This window comes from Apostichopus japonicus, chromosome 22 (genome assembly GCF_037975245.1).
Source record: "Apostichopus japonicus isolate 1M-3 chromosome 22, ASM3797524v1, whole genome shotgun sequence".
Taxonomy (NCBI): Eukaryota; Metazoa; Echinodermata; class Holothuroidea; order Aspidochirotida; family Stichopodidae; genus Apostichopus; species Apostichopus japonicus.
Window position 1 is genome coordinate 11,153,101 of NC_092582.1, and position 19,159 is coordinate 11,172,259.

General features: G+C 36.4%; 1 protein-coding gene across 19 annotated transcripts in view; it reads left to right on the plus strand.

The window, feature by feature from the left end:
• The window catches only part of LOC139964219 (spectrin alpha chain, non-erythrocytic 1-like), a 70,717-nt gene that overhangs the window by 11,580 nt on the left and 39,978 nt on the right, over positions 1-19,159 (plus strand). For 13 of the 19 annotated variants that reach the window (XM_071965649.1, XM_071965644.1, XM_071965653.1 and 10 more), the window contains exons 2-22: positions 605-871; positions 1,505-1,630; positions 2,283-2,423; positions 3,187-3,270; positions 3,590-3,694; positions 4,450-4,541; positions 5,099-5,243; positions 5,854-5,970; positions 6,551-6,724; positions 6,992-7,231; positions 8,061-8,171; positions 8,778-8,855; positions 9,327-9,482; positions 11,106-11,147; positions 14,329-14,533; positions 15,105-15,217; positions 15,774-15,959; positions 16,703-16,952; positions 17,657-17,724; positions 18,163-18,312; positions 18,944-19,036. In XM_071965649.1, coding sequence (XP_071821750.1) covers positions 632-871; positions 1,505-1,630; positions 2,283-2,423; positions 3,187-3,270; positions 3,590-3,694; positions 4,450-4,541; positions 5,099-5,243; positions 5,854-5,970; positions 6,551-6,724; positions 6,992-7,231; positions 8,061-8,171; positions 8,778-8,855; positions 9,327-9,482; positions 11,106-11,147; positions 14,329-14,533; positions 15,105-15,217; positions 15,774-15,959; positions 16,703-16,952; positions 17,657-17,724; positions 18,163-18,312; positions 18,944-19,036 — 2,916 coding nt within the window. In that variant the 5' untranslated portion in view covers positions 605-631. The remainder of the gene's footprint in view (positions 1-604; positions 872-1,504; positions 1,631-2,282; positions 2,424-3,186; positions 3,271-3,589; positions 3,695-4,449; positions 4,542-5,098; positions 5,244-5,853; positions 5,971-6,550; positions 6,725-6,991; positions 7,232-8,060; positions 8,172-8,777; positions 8,856-9,326; positions 9,483-11,105; positions 11,148-14,328; positions 14,534-15,104; positions 15,218-15,773; positions 15,960-16,702; positions 16,953-17,656; positions 17,725-18,162; positions 18,313-18,943; positions 19,037-19,159) is intronic. The other 6 variants (XM_071965654.1, XM_071965660.1, XM_071965663.1 and 3 more) reach the window with 1 other exon arrangement.

The following is a 19,159-nucleotide window of genomic DNA, read 5'->3' on the forward strand; positions in this document are numbered from 1 at the left end:
GTTGTGTTGTGTTGTAATATCCTACGTATCCTGCCTACAGTAAGCTCTGTGTGGAAAGTCATTAAAGTTTCATGATTATCCGTTGTTATGCTTGATTTACTGTACATAGCTGTATGAAGCATTTCTCTATGAATGAAGGATTCTGGTGGCTGCATTATTAAAATGATAGAACCTTGTGGGGAACCTTTGAATTTTCTTTAGCCATCAAATTAGATGTGATTCTTTTTTTGTGAATCATGTGTTTACATACATCCAACCATACAGTTCATCTCGGTGCTGTGGCTGAGTGGATAAAGGCGGTGGCATTTGAAGCAATGAGGCTTAGCAATTGGGAGGTTCGGGGTTCAATTCCCGGCCGGGTCATAGTGAGGTGGGTTTTTCATCCAATAGCAATCTACGGTTTTCCCATCTGAAATGACTTTCTAAATTGAAAAGATTCCAAATTTGAGATAAAATGTTGAATTGGAAGCTAACCGACATTTAAGTTGTAATCCATAAACCCTTGTGGGTTTCTCCCACATTTGTAGTCGCTTAAGCGTCGTAAAAAATAAATGCTGATTATTATTATTATTATATATCTTTACTCTCCATTTTGGTTTTGCAGTTGAAGGAAAACTGAACCGAAAGAAAGATGACCGAAAGGAGTGAAGTCAGAATCCTGGAGACGGCCGATGACATCGCCGACAGGAGAAAGCAGGTGCTGGACAAATATGAGCAGTTCAAGCACCTAGCCAAACAGAGGAGGGAGAAATTGGAAGCTTCCAGAGAATTTCAGTTCTTCCGAAGAGACGCCGATGAACTAGAGACATGGATCTTGGAAAAATTGCAGACAGCCTCGGACGAAAGCTACAGGGATCCTGTTAATCTGCAGGTCGGTCTATATAACCATGGAGCAAACTATAGATCCTCATGTATTAAAACTCCATATCCTTAATATTGATTCCAAACCTGGAAAATGACAAAACTCTTATAAATGTGTTGTTTATGTTTGTGAACAACTTAAGTTACTTGAGAATTAAAGAAAGGCTAGTTATCAAATACAACTGCTTTATTTTGAATTGAACAGTTTTTTTTTTGTGGCCAATGCTACACTATATCCTTTTAAACCGAAGTACACTCCCACTGTATTCATTATGCTTCATAAAAGTATTTCAATTAAAATTTTAATTGCATGTTATGAGGGTTGTGAGAATTTTCCCTTTAATTTGGAAATCATGACTCCTCTGTTTAGGCTTTCCAGCCTCCAATGGTAGAACCTGTTTTGTTTCTGACTTACAATATTTTCCGTCAGCAAGAGTGAAAATAACTTGCTTGAAAACAGAAGGGAAGATTAGAAATGTTAGCAACTTAGAATACTACTGTATGTTAACACCTTACAGGATCCAAGATTGGCTACCATAAAAAAAGCTTCTGTGTTTAGAGTTATCAAGAGGTTTTCTGCCGTATCATTGCAAGGATGATTAACTAAATCGAATACATTTTGTTTCCATCCATATCTGTTTAGGCCAAGTTGCAGAAACATCAAGCCTTTGAAGCAGAGGTCCATGCCCATTCTAAGTACATAGAACAGCTCGACGAAGCCGGCGGTAAAATGATCAATGAGAGCCACTTCCAGTCAGACATTGTTGATGTAAGTATAATATATACATATCTTTCCCAAATTTGTCTCTCGGTGCAAAAAAATATAGAAAAATGAAGAAAGAAAAGATTAGAAAAAGCTGTGTAGACAGAAGATTTATATTTCATGCAAAATTGATACATTTGCTTACAAATATAAATATATAGTCTTGTCAAAATAGAATACTTTTTTGATGGGATAAAATGGAAATCAAGAGCACTCTGTTTGACTTTTCATCTGCTTGACAGGGAAAAATTGATCCAGTATCGCATCGGAAAATGCTAGTATGCAAAATTGTCAAATTGCTTTATATACAAACCCAAAGTTGTAAAGCGTTTTTTTTTTACGCAGGAACCATAGGCAGACAAAATGCCGAGCTTTCAAAACAGCTACACAAAATTTTGAACAAAAATTAAGTTTTACCTATGTTGGTGAAGCAGAAAAGTCAATTAATTATTTAATTAATGCTAATTGACTCAATCAGATAGAGGATGTTTTTCACTTTTTAAAATTGTGGATTTAATTTGTCTGCCGTACCCGTTGAATCACTCATGGCTATGAGTATTGGTTTCAAAAATTGAATTTGAATGTAATGTTCGTTGAAATTGCTAATCTGTTACGAAGATGGTGAATAGTTGAAGAGTTTTCTCCTTCCATTTGCCAGGCACGTCTGATTGAGTTACACAGGCTCTGGGACCTACTGCTGTTGAAACTGAGGGAGAAAGGTATCAAGCTCCTCCAGGCGCAGAAGCTCATCCAATTCTTCCGCATCCACGAGCAGGTCATGTTCTGGATCCACGACAAGGTCAGTTTATGCAACACCTCAAATTACTCAGAATGAAAGGAAGTTGTGTGGTTGAGTGTTGACGTTCAAGTGATGAAGTTTGTGGAATTTGAAAGCAGATGTGAAATTTTTAACAATTTTTTATAAATGATGTGTTTTGGTAGTTAATTTTTCATTAGAAGGGAATCATTGGGGCGTAGTTCATTTTGTAGTTTTGTGATCATGAAAATAAAAATAATTAAGGTGGCCAAATATAGATTGTGGAATTATAAGATTCCAAATTTGAGATTAAATGTTGAATTGGAAGTCACCGACGTGTAAGTTGTAATCCATAAGCCCACATTTGTGGTTGCTTAAGCGTGGCTAAAATAACTGCTGATTATTAAAAAATATTATTATTAAGAAAAACCTTCATGGTTGTATGTGGTTGGTTTCCTTGAAAGATAATCTGATTGTAGGACTAGATGTAATGTAGCCAAATGTTCTATATCTGCATTGATGTTCTCTAGTGTCTCCATTTACTGTTGCTATGGTAACTGTCATGTACAAATTCATCTTGAAAAATCATATGATTGTAATAACATTGTAACATGACAATGAAAGGATTTTCATAATTGCTGATAAATCATATATATATATATATGCATGATTATTCATATATATATATGGACTTTTGAATATTTACAAATAAAAACCAATTCCTTGCTGTTCAATGAATCTTCACACATAAGACTGTATTTTTTATTTCTTTCTTCATCTCTTTTCCTACTTTTCTTTGTTCCAGGAACTCATCGCGGCGTCAACAGACCTCGGTGTTGATCTCGAACATGTGGAAGTTCTCAGGAAGAATTTCCAAGAATTCAACAAGGTATTCTCTTTGTCCTGATGTATTTGTGTAGTTTTGACCTTTGTACCTCACAAATGATCTTAATGCAAGATTCTGGTATCTTATCAATAGTTTGTTGAATGATGGATGAACACAAATAATTTGCATTGGACCAAGGAGTTTGATCTGATCATCAAGTTTGCAATATAGGTGCATTCTTCACAAGTGAAACATTTTGAACTCCCCAGATTTTTAAGAACTTTCCATTTTTTGTTTGGCTCTCCCAAAAGTAACATGGAGGGCTTGTCATAATGCATGCATGCTTATATGAGCATCTTTTTTTTTTTCTTGTTTCTGCAAGGACTTGGAGGCTCATGTGGGTGAAGTGAACAAAGTCAACGAAGTGGCTGAAGAGCTTGTGGCTGATCAGCATCCAGAAACAGAGACCATTCAAGATAAACAAAAGGTATTTAATTAATTGCTTCATTATAGGAATGTTCACAGTAAAAACTTAACAGTCTTTACCCATGCGTTAATCATCGTAAATTATAGGAGGCAGGTGAATATGACAGGAAGAAAAACAAGCTTTAATAAAACAGTAAGAAGTAAAATTATTGAAGCAAATCCTCGGAGAGAGAAGAAGCAGAGTTTTAGCAGTTGTTAATTATATGTAAATGAGTTAATTATCAAAACAGTTGATATATATTATTGTGCTATGTTTATCACAAGTGTAAATGAATAACTTGTAAAAACAAAGAAATAAATAGTTAAAGGGAGCTTTCAATCAAATGTTTTTCACATGTAAAAGTGTAAATTATAAGCATCGTGAAAACGTGTCACAGAAACAATCTACCTTACGGTAAAACATTTGAAATACAAAAATGTGACACATTTTCAGAGGCCATTTAAAAAGCAAATAAGGCATTTGTAAATTTGATATTCAATTGATATGTTGACGAGGTAATTCTAGAAAAGATATTAGTAATATGGAAGTTGTTGGAATGACACACATGTAGGACGAGACAATCAGTTAGTGTATACATCGTGACAAATGTGGATGTGTCAGTTTTGTGGGTTTAATCAAACAGGAAAATTCAGAATTCAGATTTTTAAATGGTCTCCTTGGTTTTAAGAGCCTTTTCACGATGAGTGTAAGTCACAACTGACTTAGTATATTTTTGTAAGCCAGCTCATGCCCTTTGCCTTTTCATTTATTCTTAGGAAATGAACGATGCCTGGGACAGGCTCAGAATGCTCGCTCAAGTCAGATGTGAGAAATTGGATGGAGCATTGGAGATCCAGACATTCAACAGGTCAGTGCTAATTTGGTTTTATTTTTAAATACTTTGAGCCACATGTGAAACATGTATTGGTTATGCTCCCCACTCCACTTATGCTCTATTCCAGGTTTGGAAAACCTTGCAAACCATATTAACAAAGTGTGTTGGAAATTCATAGTCGTAGCAGAAAATCACCATGCAAAACATAAGATATCAAATAAACACAAAATATTATTATATATAAAGCCCAATGGTTTCATAGAAATATATGTATCAGCAGAGGGGTTAGCTTTACCTTTTCACTGTTAAATATCCTTATGTATCCAGAAATGCTGGTTTGTTTGCTGTATCTACAAAAAGCAGGAAATCGGCAGTTCTCACAAACAAAGCTTCCAGGAAATTCATCAAGGTTTCTGACCTTGGCCCTACCAATGCCCACAATGCTAGGGTAATCTGTCGACCTTTGACACTGTGCTATCTGGAGTCACTTTACCGGCTCCTAAAGTTGCTTTGCATTCTTCCCTTCTTTTCCTTCGATCCATCGATATGATGTCCTTATTTTTTGTCTCTGTCCCCCTCTTGATGTTTAGAGATGCTGATGAGACCATCAGCTGGATTAACGAGAAGGACACCCTCCTCTCCACGGACGACTACGGCCGAGATCTCCCCACTGTTCAAGCCCTGCAGCGTAAACATGATGGCTTGGAAAGAGACCTCAACGCTCTGGAAGATAAGGTAAGATTTCACACACTCTTTTCCATTCCCTCTACCATCTGTAATTTTGTCTATACTTATTATGTCTTTCTGACATGCATAAGAAAATGTCCAATGATATCAAGATGCTAATATATGCATATATTACAAATTAAGGATAAAATGAGACTTGCTTAGGAATTAGTTTCTATAATGTGATGTTTTCTGTTTCATGCTTTTTAAAAATTCAAAAGTTTTCTAGAAATTCCTTTCCCTGCTGCTTTCTTTGGTTGCATCTGAGCAAAAAAAGGTTGTGAGATCCATTGTTACATAATGTATAGATACTCATTTAAGTTCACATTACTCTCTAATGTCAATGGCATGGTGTATTGGAATGATATATGCCAAGCATTACTAAGAGTACTGTAGTGATTGGCTGTTCTAGTCACAACATTTATTGAATCTACTTAAGTCACAAAAGTATTCCTAGCTCATCTAACCACTTTTTGTGGATTGGGTAGTAGTTTGTTGGTCATAAATCTGTGATGTACCCTGAAGTTCCTGAGTGCTATTGTGTTGCTACTATCTCATTGAAATGATGGTAATCACTATTGTTCTTTTAATAAATTTGACCTTTGATCTCTTCCTGAAGGTCACTGTCCTCTGCGAAGAGGCAGACAGGTTGGAATCCTCTCATCCCGACAGCACTCTTGATATACAAAGCAAGAAAGACGAAATTGCAAACAACTGGGAGAATTTGAGGTCAAAGGTGAGTGACATATGCAAATTGATCTTCAAGATAACTTTTTCTTACTCTGCTAAGTGGCAAGAGGTTTTGTTAATAGGAGTTGAAAAAGGTGGCCCTCCGACCCACCATTCGCAATGAAAGGAAATGTCCTGGAGAAAATTTATGGCTTACACTTTCGTTTGTGGGGTAGGGGTGTTAATAGGTGGAGCATGAATGGGTGGGATGCGTTCCACGCCTGCCTCTTAATTCTATGGATGCTCACAGTGTATGCTTGGTATGAGCGGGTGTTCATCCACGATTTACTACACTGATAGGGTTTCAAGTGAGCTTTTTGTTGGCTTCCTAACCCTTGGAGAAAGTACTGAACTAAACGGAGTGCTCTCTATTGGTCTAATAAGAACACCTTGAGTGTTACATTGGACCTATCTTGAGTCAGATATAAGCCTGTTGCAGAAGAGGGGTTTGTTTGGACTTGGAAGCCCAACTTAAAATAGTAAGGGCACCATATGTGTAGCTTGCATTTTGTGTTTATTGAATTTCAAAACACTCTCTCTCTCTCACTTTTGCCATAACTATCCAACGTGTGATTATTCACCCCCAGGCTGATGACCGTAAGGTGAAGCTGGATGAATCTCAAAAGTTGCAACGATTCTTGACGGATTACAGAGAGCTGAATGTCTGGGTGGTTGAGATGAGAACCATCATCACATCAGAAGAACTCGCCAAGGACGTCCCAGGAGCAGAGGCGTTGATCGAAAGACACCAAGAACACAAGGTATTTACCAGATGACAATAAAAAACATGTATCTTTACAGGAAATACTCTTAATGTTCAAGTTTAAACAGCAGCTTCGAAGATTTCTGAATTCTGTCTCTTATAATTAAATGCTGCGGTTCCTGTGTACGAGAAATGCTATGCAACTTTGCACTTGAATAGCAACATGACTGTTTTTGCGTCGTATTTTGCCATGAAATGTGTAAAAGTAAGTTGGCCTGACGTATTTTGCCATGATTATCATTACCTGTTCATATTTTAATGTCAGAGTGAAATGGATGCTCACGAGGATAATTTCAAGAACGTGGCGGACGAGGGACAGGCTCTGCTGGATGCTGACCATCCCGCCTCTGAGGATGTCAAGGAGAAGCTTGTCACCCTGGCAGAGGAGAAGAGGAATCTGGAAGATCTCTGGGACGAACGAAACAAGAAATACGATCAGTGCATGGACCTGCAGCTGTTTTACAGGGACACTGAACAAGCCAACACATGGATGGCCAAGCAAGAGGTAATCTGGAATTGGATATTTATAAAATAGTTACTACCATGTTGAGAATGTTGTTCCTGAATGTGGGGGTTATCTTGTATTGAATTTAATTTTGATTTAACATAATTCAAGTACTACAAGGAGAAGAGGAGGGGGGGGAGGGGTGGTCGGGAATAAATGACGGAGGAGGGGTAGGATTTGTCAGCGTACACATTGATGAATAAAAACATTGTTGAACTGATCTGCATGAGTTTGTTTTTCATTGTGTACTGGAAGGAAAATATTTGTGTTCAAAACATTTATAATCTCTGAGGAAACTTGATAAGTTGGCTCATAGTTTGCTAGGGTGTTGTCATGTGGAAAATTTCTCTGTCTCCCATAAGAGTCCCAGGAAAAGCACTTTATTGAACAGGAACCAGTTTAGGTGAAAGGCACATTTCCATTGAGGTCACCAGATGTCAAATGTTATAAGCAATGTTATCAAATTGTGAACTTGCTATGGAGAAGAAAGTGATTTCTTGATATAACAAGTAAATCACAAAACCTTTTTAATTTATCATGCAACCAAGGAGTTGAATGATGAATCAGTTGCAAGAAGTGCAGTATGATTCAAAATTGTATGGCTTTGTTGGTCTGATGCAAGTTTTATCTTATGATTAATACCTTTTAGACATACCCTCCAGATCTGTGGCCAGTAACACTATCAGAACAATTATTAAATATTTATATTGAGCTGATATCTTTTTATTTCTGTATGTAATAAAGTATCGTCCACAAAGTTAGTTATTGAGTTACACCTAATTTATTGATTGCATGGCAAGCTCACAGTTGAATTCTCTTCCTTTGACAGACATTCCTACAAAATGAGGACCTTGGAGATTCCATCGATCAAGTGGAGGCCCTCATCAAGAAACAGGAAAATTTCCAGAAGACTCTCAATGCCCAAGAAGACAAAATCAAGGTGAGCTTGTAAACAATGTTTGTATATCTTTGATGCATTTTTTGTTTTATATAGAACCCTGTGTAGCTGCGTAGTTAAATTTATAGTAGTGAGGGAGGGGTGGGGTGGGCCGGGGGTGAGAGGGAGAGGAGGAGGAGGGGGAGGGGGAGGAGGAGGAGGAGAGGAAGTTGTTGGTTCCAAATTTCATACAGATATATTACGTTACCCTCACTGCTATCATCTTCTACACGAAACATTGCATGTCAAAGGTTATAGGGTTAGAATTTTAATGTCGATTTCTGGTGGTTGATCGAAGGTTAGGTGTGATACTGACATCAAGATATCTTATAACCAAATGATAATACAATTTTTCGAATTATGTGCTCTCTGCAAGAAAGGAATAATTCTGTTATTCCGTTATCAACATTTCGTATGGAAGAAACACTTGTTTTTAATATATTGTCAAGATTTTCACCAAACTTGGACAATTTTTTTTTTTTGGAGCCAATCAGTATGTTGCATTTTTTTGGGTGCTTTTTAAGCTTTTGGGGTTTATAAATCTTGCGATGAATTGATTGCAAAAAGAGCACAACATTAACTTGAAAGTGATATTTGCTATCTTTACAGGCTCTGGATGAATTTGCCACAAAACTGATCGAGAATGACCACTATGCATCTCCAGATGTAGAACAGCGTAGGGATGCAGTAAGTATTTCTTAATGAAGAAACGAAGGACATGCATCCTATCGTTCAATTCATCAAATAGTTTTACAACCATATTACTAACGTCAGAGAGGGGGGGGGGGGGGAGTGAAAAAGGGTTAAATGGTGAACATTTTTTAAAGATTGGCTGTAAGAAGTCCAAACTTTGTTTCTTGTTGTCTTCATTCCAGGAAGTTTTCTCTTGGGTTGTAAGATATAAACTTGCTGAGAACGTAGTTTTCACAGATCCACAAGAAATCGCCAGATTTGCTTTTCTTTCATACATTTTTCGTATCGATAGAGTCCTTTATTTCTCTCTGGGTCGTTAATGGACATGATTCTGTGACGAATACACCAGCCAAAGCTCTCTCATTCCAGAGTAGAGAAAGTTTGAAGCTAGAAAAAGAGTCTAAAAGATTTATTTTTGAGGTTCTTATTCTTCTCATGATGCTCAATCTTTACTTTTGTTTCCAGCTGCTCGACCGGCGCCATGCCCTCATTGATAGGTCAGATAATCGCAGCAAACTGTTGGAGGACTCGCTGCGCTACCAGAAATTTGACCGTGACGCAGACGAAGTCGAGTCCTGGATCCGGGATAAACTGAAGATCACCATGGATGAATCATACAAGGTGAGCAATATCACTACTCTGTGCCTGCTCATATTGCTAAGCAACGTCAACTAAACAAAAGCAACAGCTTTCAATATTTCTTCCTTTAAATAATAATTTTTTTTTTTAAAACAAACGCTGCCAACACAGGGGTATTTCTTTTACATTCTTTATGAAGGGCAACAAGGCAATAAACTAGTAGCTCTAACTGTGAAAGATGTTACATAATATTAATCTAAAAAGAGCATCCTGAGGTCTGTCTGAAATTTACTCTCTGACTCTTTGGATGCTTTCTTTAAATTTCCAATATTATTATTTTCAAATTGATTTGTTTTGTGATATCCAGACAATTCAAAGAACTCAATTTGTTTTCTGTGTATTTTGCTTCAATGTTGCTCAATTTTCCTTCGGAATATCATTATATAGGACAGACAGAATAAACTTTAACAGGAAATTGAAGAATGGGAAGAAATGCACCTGTCAAATGTATAAATCCTTTATCAAACTTTTTGCACATTGTATGCCCTGCAAATAAACCGTCATGCAAAATGTTATCACTTGGAGTGCACTTGGAAAAGCAAAACTTTGCAAGAATTTCTTGGCACAAAAAAGGATTAAAAATTGTCAAGAAAAAAGAGCAGAAGAAGAAGAAGAAAAAAAACAGGTGTTGGCCAGTTGCGAGCTAGTATTTGGAAAGCTCTTTTTGCCCTCTTTTTTGGTGATTTCCCTTCCTTTTTCTTTTAATATTGATTTTTATAGTCTATTCTCGTCAGTAATTGCTCTCTAAAGGTGGTGTTTTTCTTGCAGATAATAGAGGCAGTCTGTCGTCCATTAAATGCACATTCAACCATTCATTTAATTACCTGTATGCTCAGATAGATGTGTCTTTTGTTTTATTGTCCTACATGAGTATTTCGCACCCTGTTATAGTGATACATCCCTGTCCTCTTCCACAATTTCAGTTCCTCCCGTTTCATTTACGTCTCAACTCCCCCCCACCCACCCCATTCCTCTAATTTCATTTTATCCTTGTTTCTCCTTCCTATATTCAAATTTTAGTTTGTCTAATCTGTAGGCTGAGTTGTGTTAATTCATAAATTGAAATTAAATTAAAAAAAGAGAAAGGGAAAGAGAAAACAAAAGATTTGATCACACAATAGTTTAATTAAAAGTTACATGTTTGTGAATAGGTGTGTTCGATGATACTGTGGGATTCTCCACCTTTTATTTGGGCCAATGGTAGGGAGGGTCCAACAACATATCTATGCAAAGAATATTGTACGAATGCCGAAATTAACATTTTTAAAAAATTTATTTGTTTTAATTAAGGGGCTGACGCTAGTAGCATTTTCACTATATCACAAAAATCATGAGTTTTCCCTAATTCACTAACTTCACATTAATGTGCAAACTCCTAATATTAAAGCACTGTTGAAATAATGTCGTTTGTCACCCATATGCTAACTGTAACACTTGTGAAGTTTGAAAAAAGTTTTATTAACCCATCCCCCCCCCTCCACCCTCCTTACCCTCCTCTCCAACCCACCTTTTCTTCTCATCTGGGAATCAGATCCAGGCAATTAAATTATGGTACTTTTTTTTTGTTTGTTGTTTAACTCGATGATAATTTTGCCCACCATTTAGATGACTAGACGGAATGAGAGCGGTCGACTCAGCTTGATAGTGGTAAAGCAAAATATCATTCATGGCCAAGTCATGCCAATTGAATGCTGCCATATCATGAATATGCATATATTTTATTCTTTAGTTTTTACTTTTTTTTTTTGCTCTGAAGGAAAGTGCCATTTTTATCTTAGAATGATTGATTTTCCATAGTAGATAGAATCAGATATTTTCATGTTTCATCTGTAGATTTTTTTTTTAAATTTTTGTCCTTATATTCTTTCTGCTGCATGTTTTATTTAATTGAGTTTATTTATTTTTTGCTTGGTGGTGGGGACACTAATGTCACAAAAATTTGAATATTACCTTATATTTCTCTCTACAAGTTATGAACTAGGGTCTGGAAATGTCTCAGTTTTTTATAACAGCAAAACTGGAATTTTGAGTTAACCAAAGCCGCGATAGCCTCCACATGCTCGTTCTATTGGTAGATATGTCCTAAATCTTACTGTTATCCACCTTTCCAAAGTTAGTATTATATTCTTCACTGCAAGATCAGCTTCTAATGGTTGACTATTGCAAAATGTCCGATATATCAGATACACTGCATTCAAAGTAGATTCTGGGCTGTGTTTCTCTCTGAACTTTAGTTAAAGGGCTTTGATAAACTGTGTAAATTTTGGGTTGATATAAAATAGATGCAAATTTCTCAGTAACTAGCCATGACCATGAAATTTAGCTGAGTAATTTTCTTTTGCTTTTATCGTATACATTTATCATGAAATCTTTGCCACCATTTTGTTTTTTTCAATGCTGTCACACTATACTCCCTGTTTCATCTGTTGTTTTTTTCCTTAATCAACTAATATTTGTTGTGTCGTTCCTTAAAATCTCTCTCTCTCTCTCTCTTCATACACATCTTATTTGATGAGTCCTTAATTGATATTTGATCAAATGATTTGAGAATCAAATCTCATCTGATATGCAATAACATAATTTTGCTTTGTTCTTGATCAATTAATCAGGTATTTAAGTCTTGTATTATTTTGGGTTAGAGATTATGTCAGTCCTGGTTTTATAATATGCGTAGAAATACTCATTCCTGATCTCATCAGAGTAAAATATATTTCCATGTTAACTTATTCAAGAATTTACAATATTAAACATAAACAAAACCTTATCAAAAATGTTAAAGACTTGTTCAGGCTATTTATCAATAATGTGTTTGATTTTTATCTTTATCAAATAAAGTTTTTTGAGTTTTGACTCATTAAATTTGACAGCTCATAAGGAACCTTTTATCTAAGGTTGTGTTGCTAGGATACCAGTTAAGCTACTCTAATTACCAAATTTCAGTTTACACTAGCCATATGCTGCATTGGGCATAGACTTGGAGTGTTTTATAATTCAATTTATCTTGAATAATGTTTTTTTCCCCCTGTCCTTTGCCTTTGCAATGATATTATTGTCGGTTACACTAGATCACACTTCTAGTTTCAACTATAGTCTTAACAAACTTGCTCATGTCATCGGTGACATCCACTGCAAGCCAGAATCGCTAAGTCTCTTAACTGTTCTTTTGGATTCTAAGCGTCTCAGTGGTAGCATGGTTTACTAACAACGTGTTCCATCAAGGTGCATGGCATAACATTTAAGTCTATCATATCAGGGTTATATTTATATTTATAGTTTTAGTGATACTTAAAATTGCAACTGGTGCAAGTACGATCATGTAGACAAGACCCTCCTCACATTTTTCCTCCATACGAACATTTCGGTGCTTTATTCGCCATGAATAGTATATATTCGCAGCCCGTTCATTTTGTCAACTACTGTGAAATACTTTTCTCATCAGTGATAACCAGTACTCTTCAATTTATTAAAAATAAACTGTAGAAGATCAGTGCATGGATTGATGGTAGTTCACATAAGGTAGTTTTTAGATATAGTTTTTTTTAATTCACCAAAACTATCAGTGATATCCTTTAGATTTAGCCATGATTATTCTGCTCGCTTTCCAATATTTGTAATTAACGTATCAGTTAATTAAAGAATGATTGGATAAAAGAACGAGGTGGTGTTACCATTAGATTAAACCACATGTTCTATAATGCATGTTCGAAGTTCTTTAGAGCTGGACTCGAAAGGACGGTATATGATAATATGTCCCAATTGGGTGCAACCATGGGTGGTGCTATGGGAAAGTACTTTAGAGTCTAGAGCAGTGGTCTGCAAACTTTTAGGCCTGAGACAGTCGTGAGGATTGAGCCACGACCCATCACACCCCCCCTCCATCCCTCTCCCCCATTATCAGAATGCTTGGACTAATTCCTTGATGTTACACACAAAAAAATCCTTATTATATCCTCTGTTAGTAAGCTCTAAAAATTGTTGATAATTTTTTATGTCTGGATAAATGTTGGAGACCTTCCAAGAAAAAAAATTTGAACTCACTTTTGGGTCATGCCACAAAGTTTGCTGACCGTAGGGTTAGAGGGAAATAGTTTAGTTATAGTATATTTTCATATTAGTAGTTAGCTTTGTTAATCCTCCTTATCAGCACTGTAGTCTGATTTGATATCCCAAAAAGTGGACTAAGAACTTTCCTATCTTATAAACTTCAGTATTAGCTGAATCTCATTTTCAGGAGATATACTGTATAAATATATTAGTTATAAAGCCCAAGTTGGTGTAGACATTGAAATATTATTCCAACGATGCTGTAGGCTTTGATGTGACTGTAAATCAGAAGTTTATTCTTGTCAATTGTTCCACTTCTTGTTTTTCTCGGTTTATGCCGGAAGATTTATTGGAATATTCTGAACATGGACAAAAATGGTAAAAGTAATGATAATATATGTTTTAAAGTGAATCCTCAGGACCACCTCTTGTTTGTCGCACTTAAACGTGCAAGTGTTATAAGCTTTTGACTTTGACAAGAATAAGCTAGTTTTTGTCTCCAGAGTGTGTCAAATTTTGAAAAGTTCAAATGTAAATATATCAAATACATTGACTTCAAAGTTGAGTAGTAGAGGCAGGTGTAGCTAAAACAGATGGGGCTTTTTATTGAGGATAGAAAAAAAAGAAAGATTTATGTGAGAACATTTCTGGATGTTTCTTGATTCATCGTCTTCAGCTTATTATTTTTGTTTGTTTTATGGAAATATTTACATAATTTATATAATATCATAAACAAACATATATGCCTTGACTTTACACTTGACTTGTGTCTGTCCCTGTTTAGGATCCTACCAATCTACAGGGTAAGAGACAGAAGCAGAGAGCGTTCGAGGATGAGGTCAACGCCAACCAGGAACGACTGGACAAGGTGAAGGGTAGTGGGGAGGACATGATTTCTGACGAACACTACGCATCTCCAGAGATTCAGAGGCGAATTGAGGAACTTCTCAACCTCTGGGCTCAGCTCCTGCAAGAAATGGAGAAGAAAGGTAAAGCTAGGAATAATAATATAAAAAACAAAAGAAGTGCCTTCTTTGTTGTAGAAGGGGAGGAAGTGTATGTTAGGGAACACGGTTAGGGTATGATAGTTTCAGGTAATTGTAAGTTTCGTTTCTTGTGAATTGATAACGTAGCTTACAGTCTGTTTTGCTTGAGAGGAAAGGGATAGGTGTTATGTAAGGTTAGCTTATGGTTGGTCAATATTTTATGATATACTTATTTATTGTATTTGTACCTTGTAATTATTTCATGTTAAGAAATGGAAACATTGGTTTGGTCATATTTGAATGGGATAGATTTAGTTAAATTCAGTAATTTTGAGTCGGCTTACAAAGGTTGTTGTCCAGGTTGTTGGAACAATGACTTGAATCTTTGGTGAGAGGAGGGAGTAGGCGAGGTATAGTACCAAGAATGTGACCGTGGGTTGTGTTCGCTAGAATAGTCGGCTGGGTACTCAGGGCTTCGATATGAGCATATCTGTCGTTTGAAATATTTTCTTTGTCAGCATGCAGTCCATAGATCTCACTAAAAAGTGTTCTTCTCGTTAATCATTTTTAATAGCTACTCGCCTCGGTGAAGCTGACAAAGGTCTTCAGTTTGCTCGCAACGTGGACACAGTCGACATATGGCTGTCCGAGATCGACGGACAACTGGCATCTGAAGACATTGGCAAGGTAGAGTTTCTAATTAGTCTTCCCCCTCACAGTTAGTTTGCACACAATTTAAGAAAGGTTGTAACATCAAACTGTGGTAAAACACAAATAACAAAAGAAAAGTTACTTCCAACAATTTAAAGTGACACCTAAATTGGATACAGCATTTTATCTTTTGCAAATGAGGGAAGCAAACCAAATTTTTAACGTGCTGTTAGTTTTATGTCAGTTTTCTAAAAAAAAATTGGGGGGGTGGGGGGAGGGGGTATATATGGTGTGATGGTAAATTGTGCAGTGATTGTAAGGTGGTGCAAATGCCCTAGCTGTCAATCTTTTGGCAATAGCATTAGCTAGTTTGGAACTTTATCCAATGATTTCAGCTCTTTGAGTTGGCCTTCGTGATTTAAGTTGATGCAACAAGATTCTCATTGCGAACAAGACTTGTCTTATGCTGTTTTAAACTGAAACTCGCCAACCAGATTGCAGTCTGTTGTTTTAGGAATTATGATTATCCTAACGATGCTTTAACATCAACAATTTTTAGTCAGATTTTTTTAAATTAATTTTGACATAACAGGATCTGAGCAGTGTTGAGAATTTGAAGAAGAAATTCCAAAAGGTGGAGGAGGAGATCATGGCCAAAGAGGAAGTGATCCAGATGACCCAGGCTACCTCTCTGGAGTACGCAGTGGCAGATCACTTTGACAAGGACGCCATCGCAGAGAAGGAAAAAGTTGTGGTTCAGAAGTATGAAGCCCTCAGGGTGAGCTTGAACAATTAAAGAATATTAGCAAAATTACTTTTCATTGATATTGTCTCCTCATGTGATTTAACAGAATATACAGAAAAGGATGTATTAGGGATTGTCTTTCCACAGTTGCAATACCATGGCAATCTCTGATATATCAGATTATGATGGGCTACTTCTAATTTCTCCAAGGTGTTTTTTTCAAATAGTAGACATAAAAAATGAGAAACCTTCCTTTAGCTATGGTAAAATTGATTTATAGAATTTTTATCTTAAAGAAAACTTTATGTATAAAACTAATTGTAAACAACATGCTTTTAATATCAGATGGCATAACTGGAAATCTTTATTTGAAGTTTAATGATTTATTTGTTGTTGTTGATTATATTGACTAATGGTTTTAATGTACATGTTATTATGTATTGTACATTGTTTGGACTCTTGATGGAATGATGATAAAAAAAATATATATTAAAAAAAAAAAAATTGTTCAGGACATTTGAATTGTTGTGCATCAAGGTAATTAGGATATTGCCTCTGTAACATGATTACTGAAAAGTCAGTTTTTGTAAGAGGGCACTAACAAAGGAAGTGCAATGACCATTGTCTATTGGCCTCCATCCTCCTTGGCCTCCACTCTCCTTGGCATCCATCCTCCTTTGGTCTGCTCCCTCCCTGGCCTCCTCCCTCCCTGGCCTCCCCCTCCTTGGCCTCCTACCCAGCTGATGATGACTAAGTATATTCACTTTTTCCGACAGGCTCCTCTGGAGGCTCGTAAGAAGAAACTGGAAGATGCCCACCGCCTCCATGAATTCCTCCACGACTGTGACGATGAAGAGGCCTGGATCAGAGAGAAAGAACCAATCGCTTCCTCTACCAACCTTGGCAAGGATCTCTTTGGGGTCCAGAACCTGATGAAGAAACACCAGGTGTTGCAGGCCGAGATCAAAGGTCACGAACCTCGTATCACCGCTGTTCGAAAGCTGGGAGAGGAGATGATGCTGGAAGGTAATTGCGCATTGGTTGTCAAAGCAATTAGTTTTCATTCTCACATGGTTTGTCAAAGATCTGAAATAGGATATTTTCCAAGCAGTATGTTACATTTTGATCGCCAGAGAGGATTGCTATAAAGAGGCAGAGGAGCTACTTGTCTCTCTTTTGAATTTGTTTTTGTTTTTTTTTTGGCTTGTGGGGGTGGGGGAGTAGTTTATATATTAACTGAGCACTTAATCATTGTGTTGAAAATTACTACCAATATTTACAAAATGATCCTAAAAATGTTGCCAGTACTGTAATGTTTCCATAATGGATAACAAAGCAGATCTTTTTTTAGAAGCACTGGACATTTTCAAAAGACGTTCTTTCATGGTATGAGAACTCACGATAGATATAAAACATCTGATGTTTGTGCTTGCATTCTGATCATTCTGATGAAGGACAAATGATTTTTAAAAGTTTGTTTTCAGTTAAATTAAGATTAAAAAATCTTCCCAAGCTGTAAATGACGAATCTATGTTTGCCAGAGAAATACAAAGATTGTGACCTGAAAAAGCCAATGACAGTTTTCATGTGGAGGTAGGGAATAAAAAGTAGTAACTGGTACTAAGAAGTTGCAGTCTTTCAAGCTTTGGAATATTAGCTAAAACTTACAAAGTAACTCAGATTTAAGATGTGACAGGATCGATTGTTAACTCTTGTATCTACTTTCACAGGTCACTTCGCCAAGGATGAAATTGAATCTCGTCTGACCAACCTGGACGATAAGTGGAATAACTTGAAGGTAAGAACACATCAGTCTCGTAGAGTTTCATCTTCAAGGAGCAAATGGTCTTTTCAATCCTTCAGTTTCCTTTTAGAGTCATGGAGACTGGATTTGTCCAACCTCTTCTAGAATTCATTTTAAGACAAATACATGTCAACTTTTGAAAGAGTGAAGGAATGGTTTGTTTTTGGCGATAAGTCAATGAACAAGATTATGTCAAGGATTAAGAATTTCCAGATCAGAGGTAGAGATGGATATGAAAAAAAAAAAAACCAGAGTTGCAAATGTTTAATATAGAAAAGATGTACAAGGAACCTCTATAGAACAAGAAAATGAATTCATAAGAATGCAAATTATTATGATTATTTTTAATTTTTTTAAATTTTATTATTATTATTATGATTATGAAATGAGTTTCTCCAACTGTTTTTCTTTTCCAACCCTTCTTCATCCTAGGACAAAGCTGATCAGAGAGAACATGACTTGGATGATTCTCTGGAAGCTCAGCAGTATTTCGCAGATGCTGACGAAGGCCAGGATTGGCTGAAGAGTAAGGAACCAATCATCTGCAGTGAAGACTACGGTAAAGATGAGGACAGCGCTGAGGTAAGTTATAATGCACTCTGACTGCCCTGTTGTTATGCCCCATGGGAGGGGTGGAGGGGAGGGGTAGCCATTTATCTGTGTACAAAGGGTAGGTCTGAGGGGGGAGGGGTGGATAATGAGATTTTGTGCTTACTAGTGTCATTACTGTACATATCGACATGCAGGGTGCATAAGTCACAAAATTAATCACTGTAATTATATGTTTCCTTTATGTGCTTCTTATACTTTTTATAAATTTATATTTATACTGGAATAAATAAAATTGAAATTGAAAGTCTTTTCCTTCAAGACTCTTACCAGTATACTAGAACTGTTGAGTGAGTATAGAATGCACTTTGATGTGGACAAGTTAAAGGTGATGAATATCTTGAGGAACTGATTATTTCTATGCTGTGCAGTTGAGGTAAATGTGCAACTTGTGTGCAATTTGAAAAGCTAACTTCTTGAGAAGGAGGTTTTTGTCTAGAATTTTAATCTCTTCAACTTTTTCCAATATCTTAACTTTTTGTTAATATTTTTTTAAAGTCTTTCTTTAGGGATTATTTTTGTGGTCATATTGTTTTGTTTTTTTATAGGGAAAAGTATGATATTTTAACACTTTTTGTTTTGGGTTTGATTTTCTTGTCTGCAGTCCCTGCTCATGAAGCACGATGTATTAATGTCTGACTTGGAAGCTTACAAACCAACCATTGATCAGCTCCGTAACCAGGCCGAAGAGTGCAAGGTATGGTGAACAGCGAGTATTGGGGGAGGGGGGGGGGGATGGGCGACATGACGAGTGGGTTGAGGGATCAGAATTTTATAATTTGTGACTGACACAGGTACTTGATATTGGACAAAGTATTTG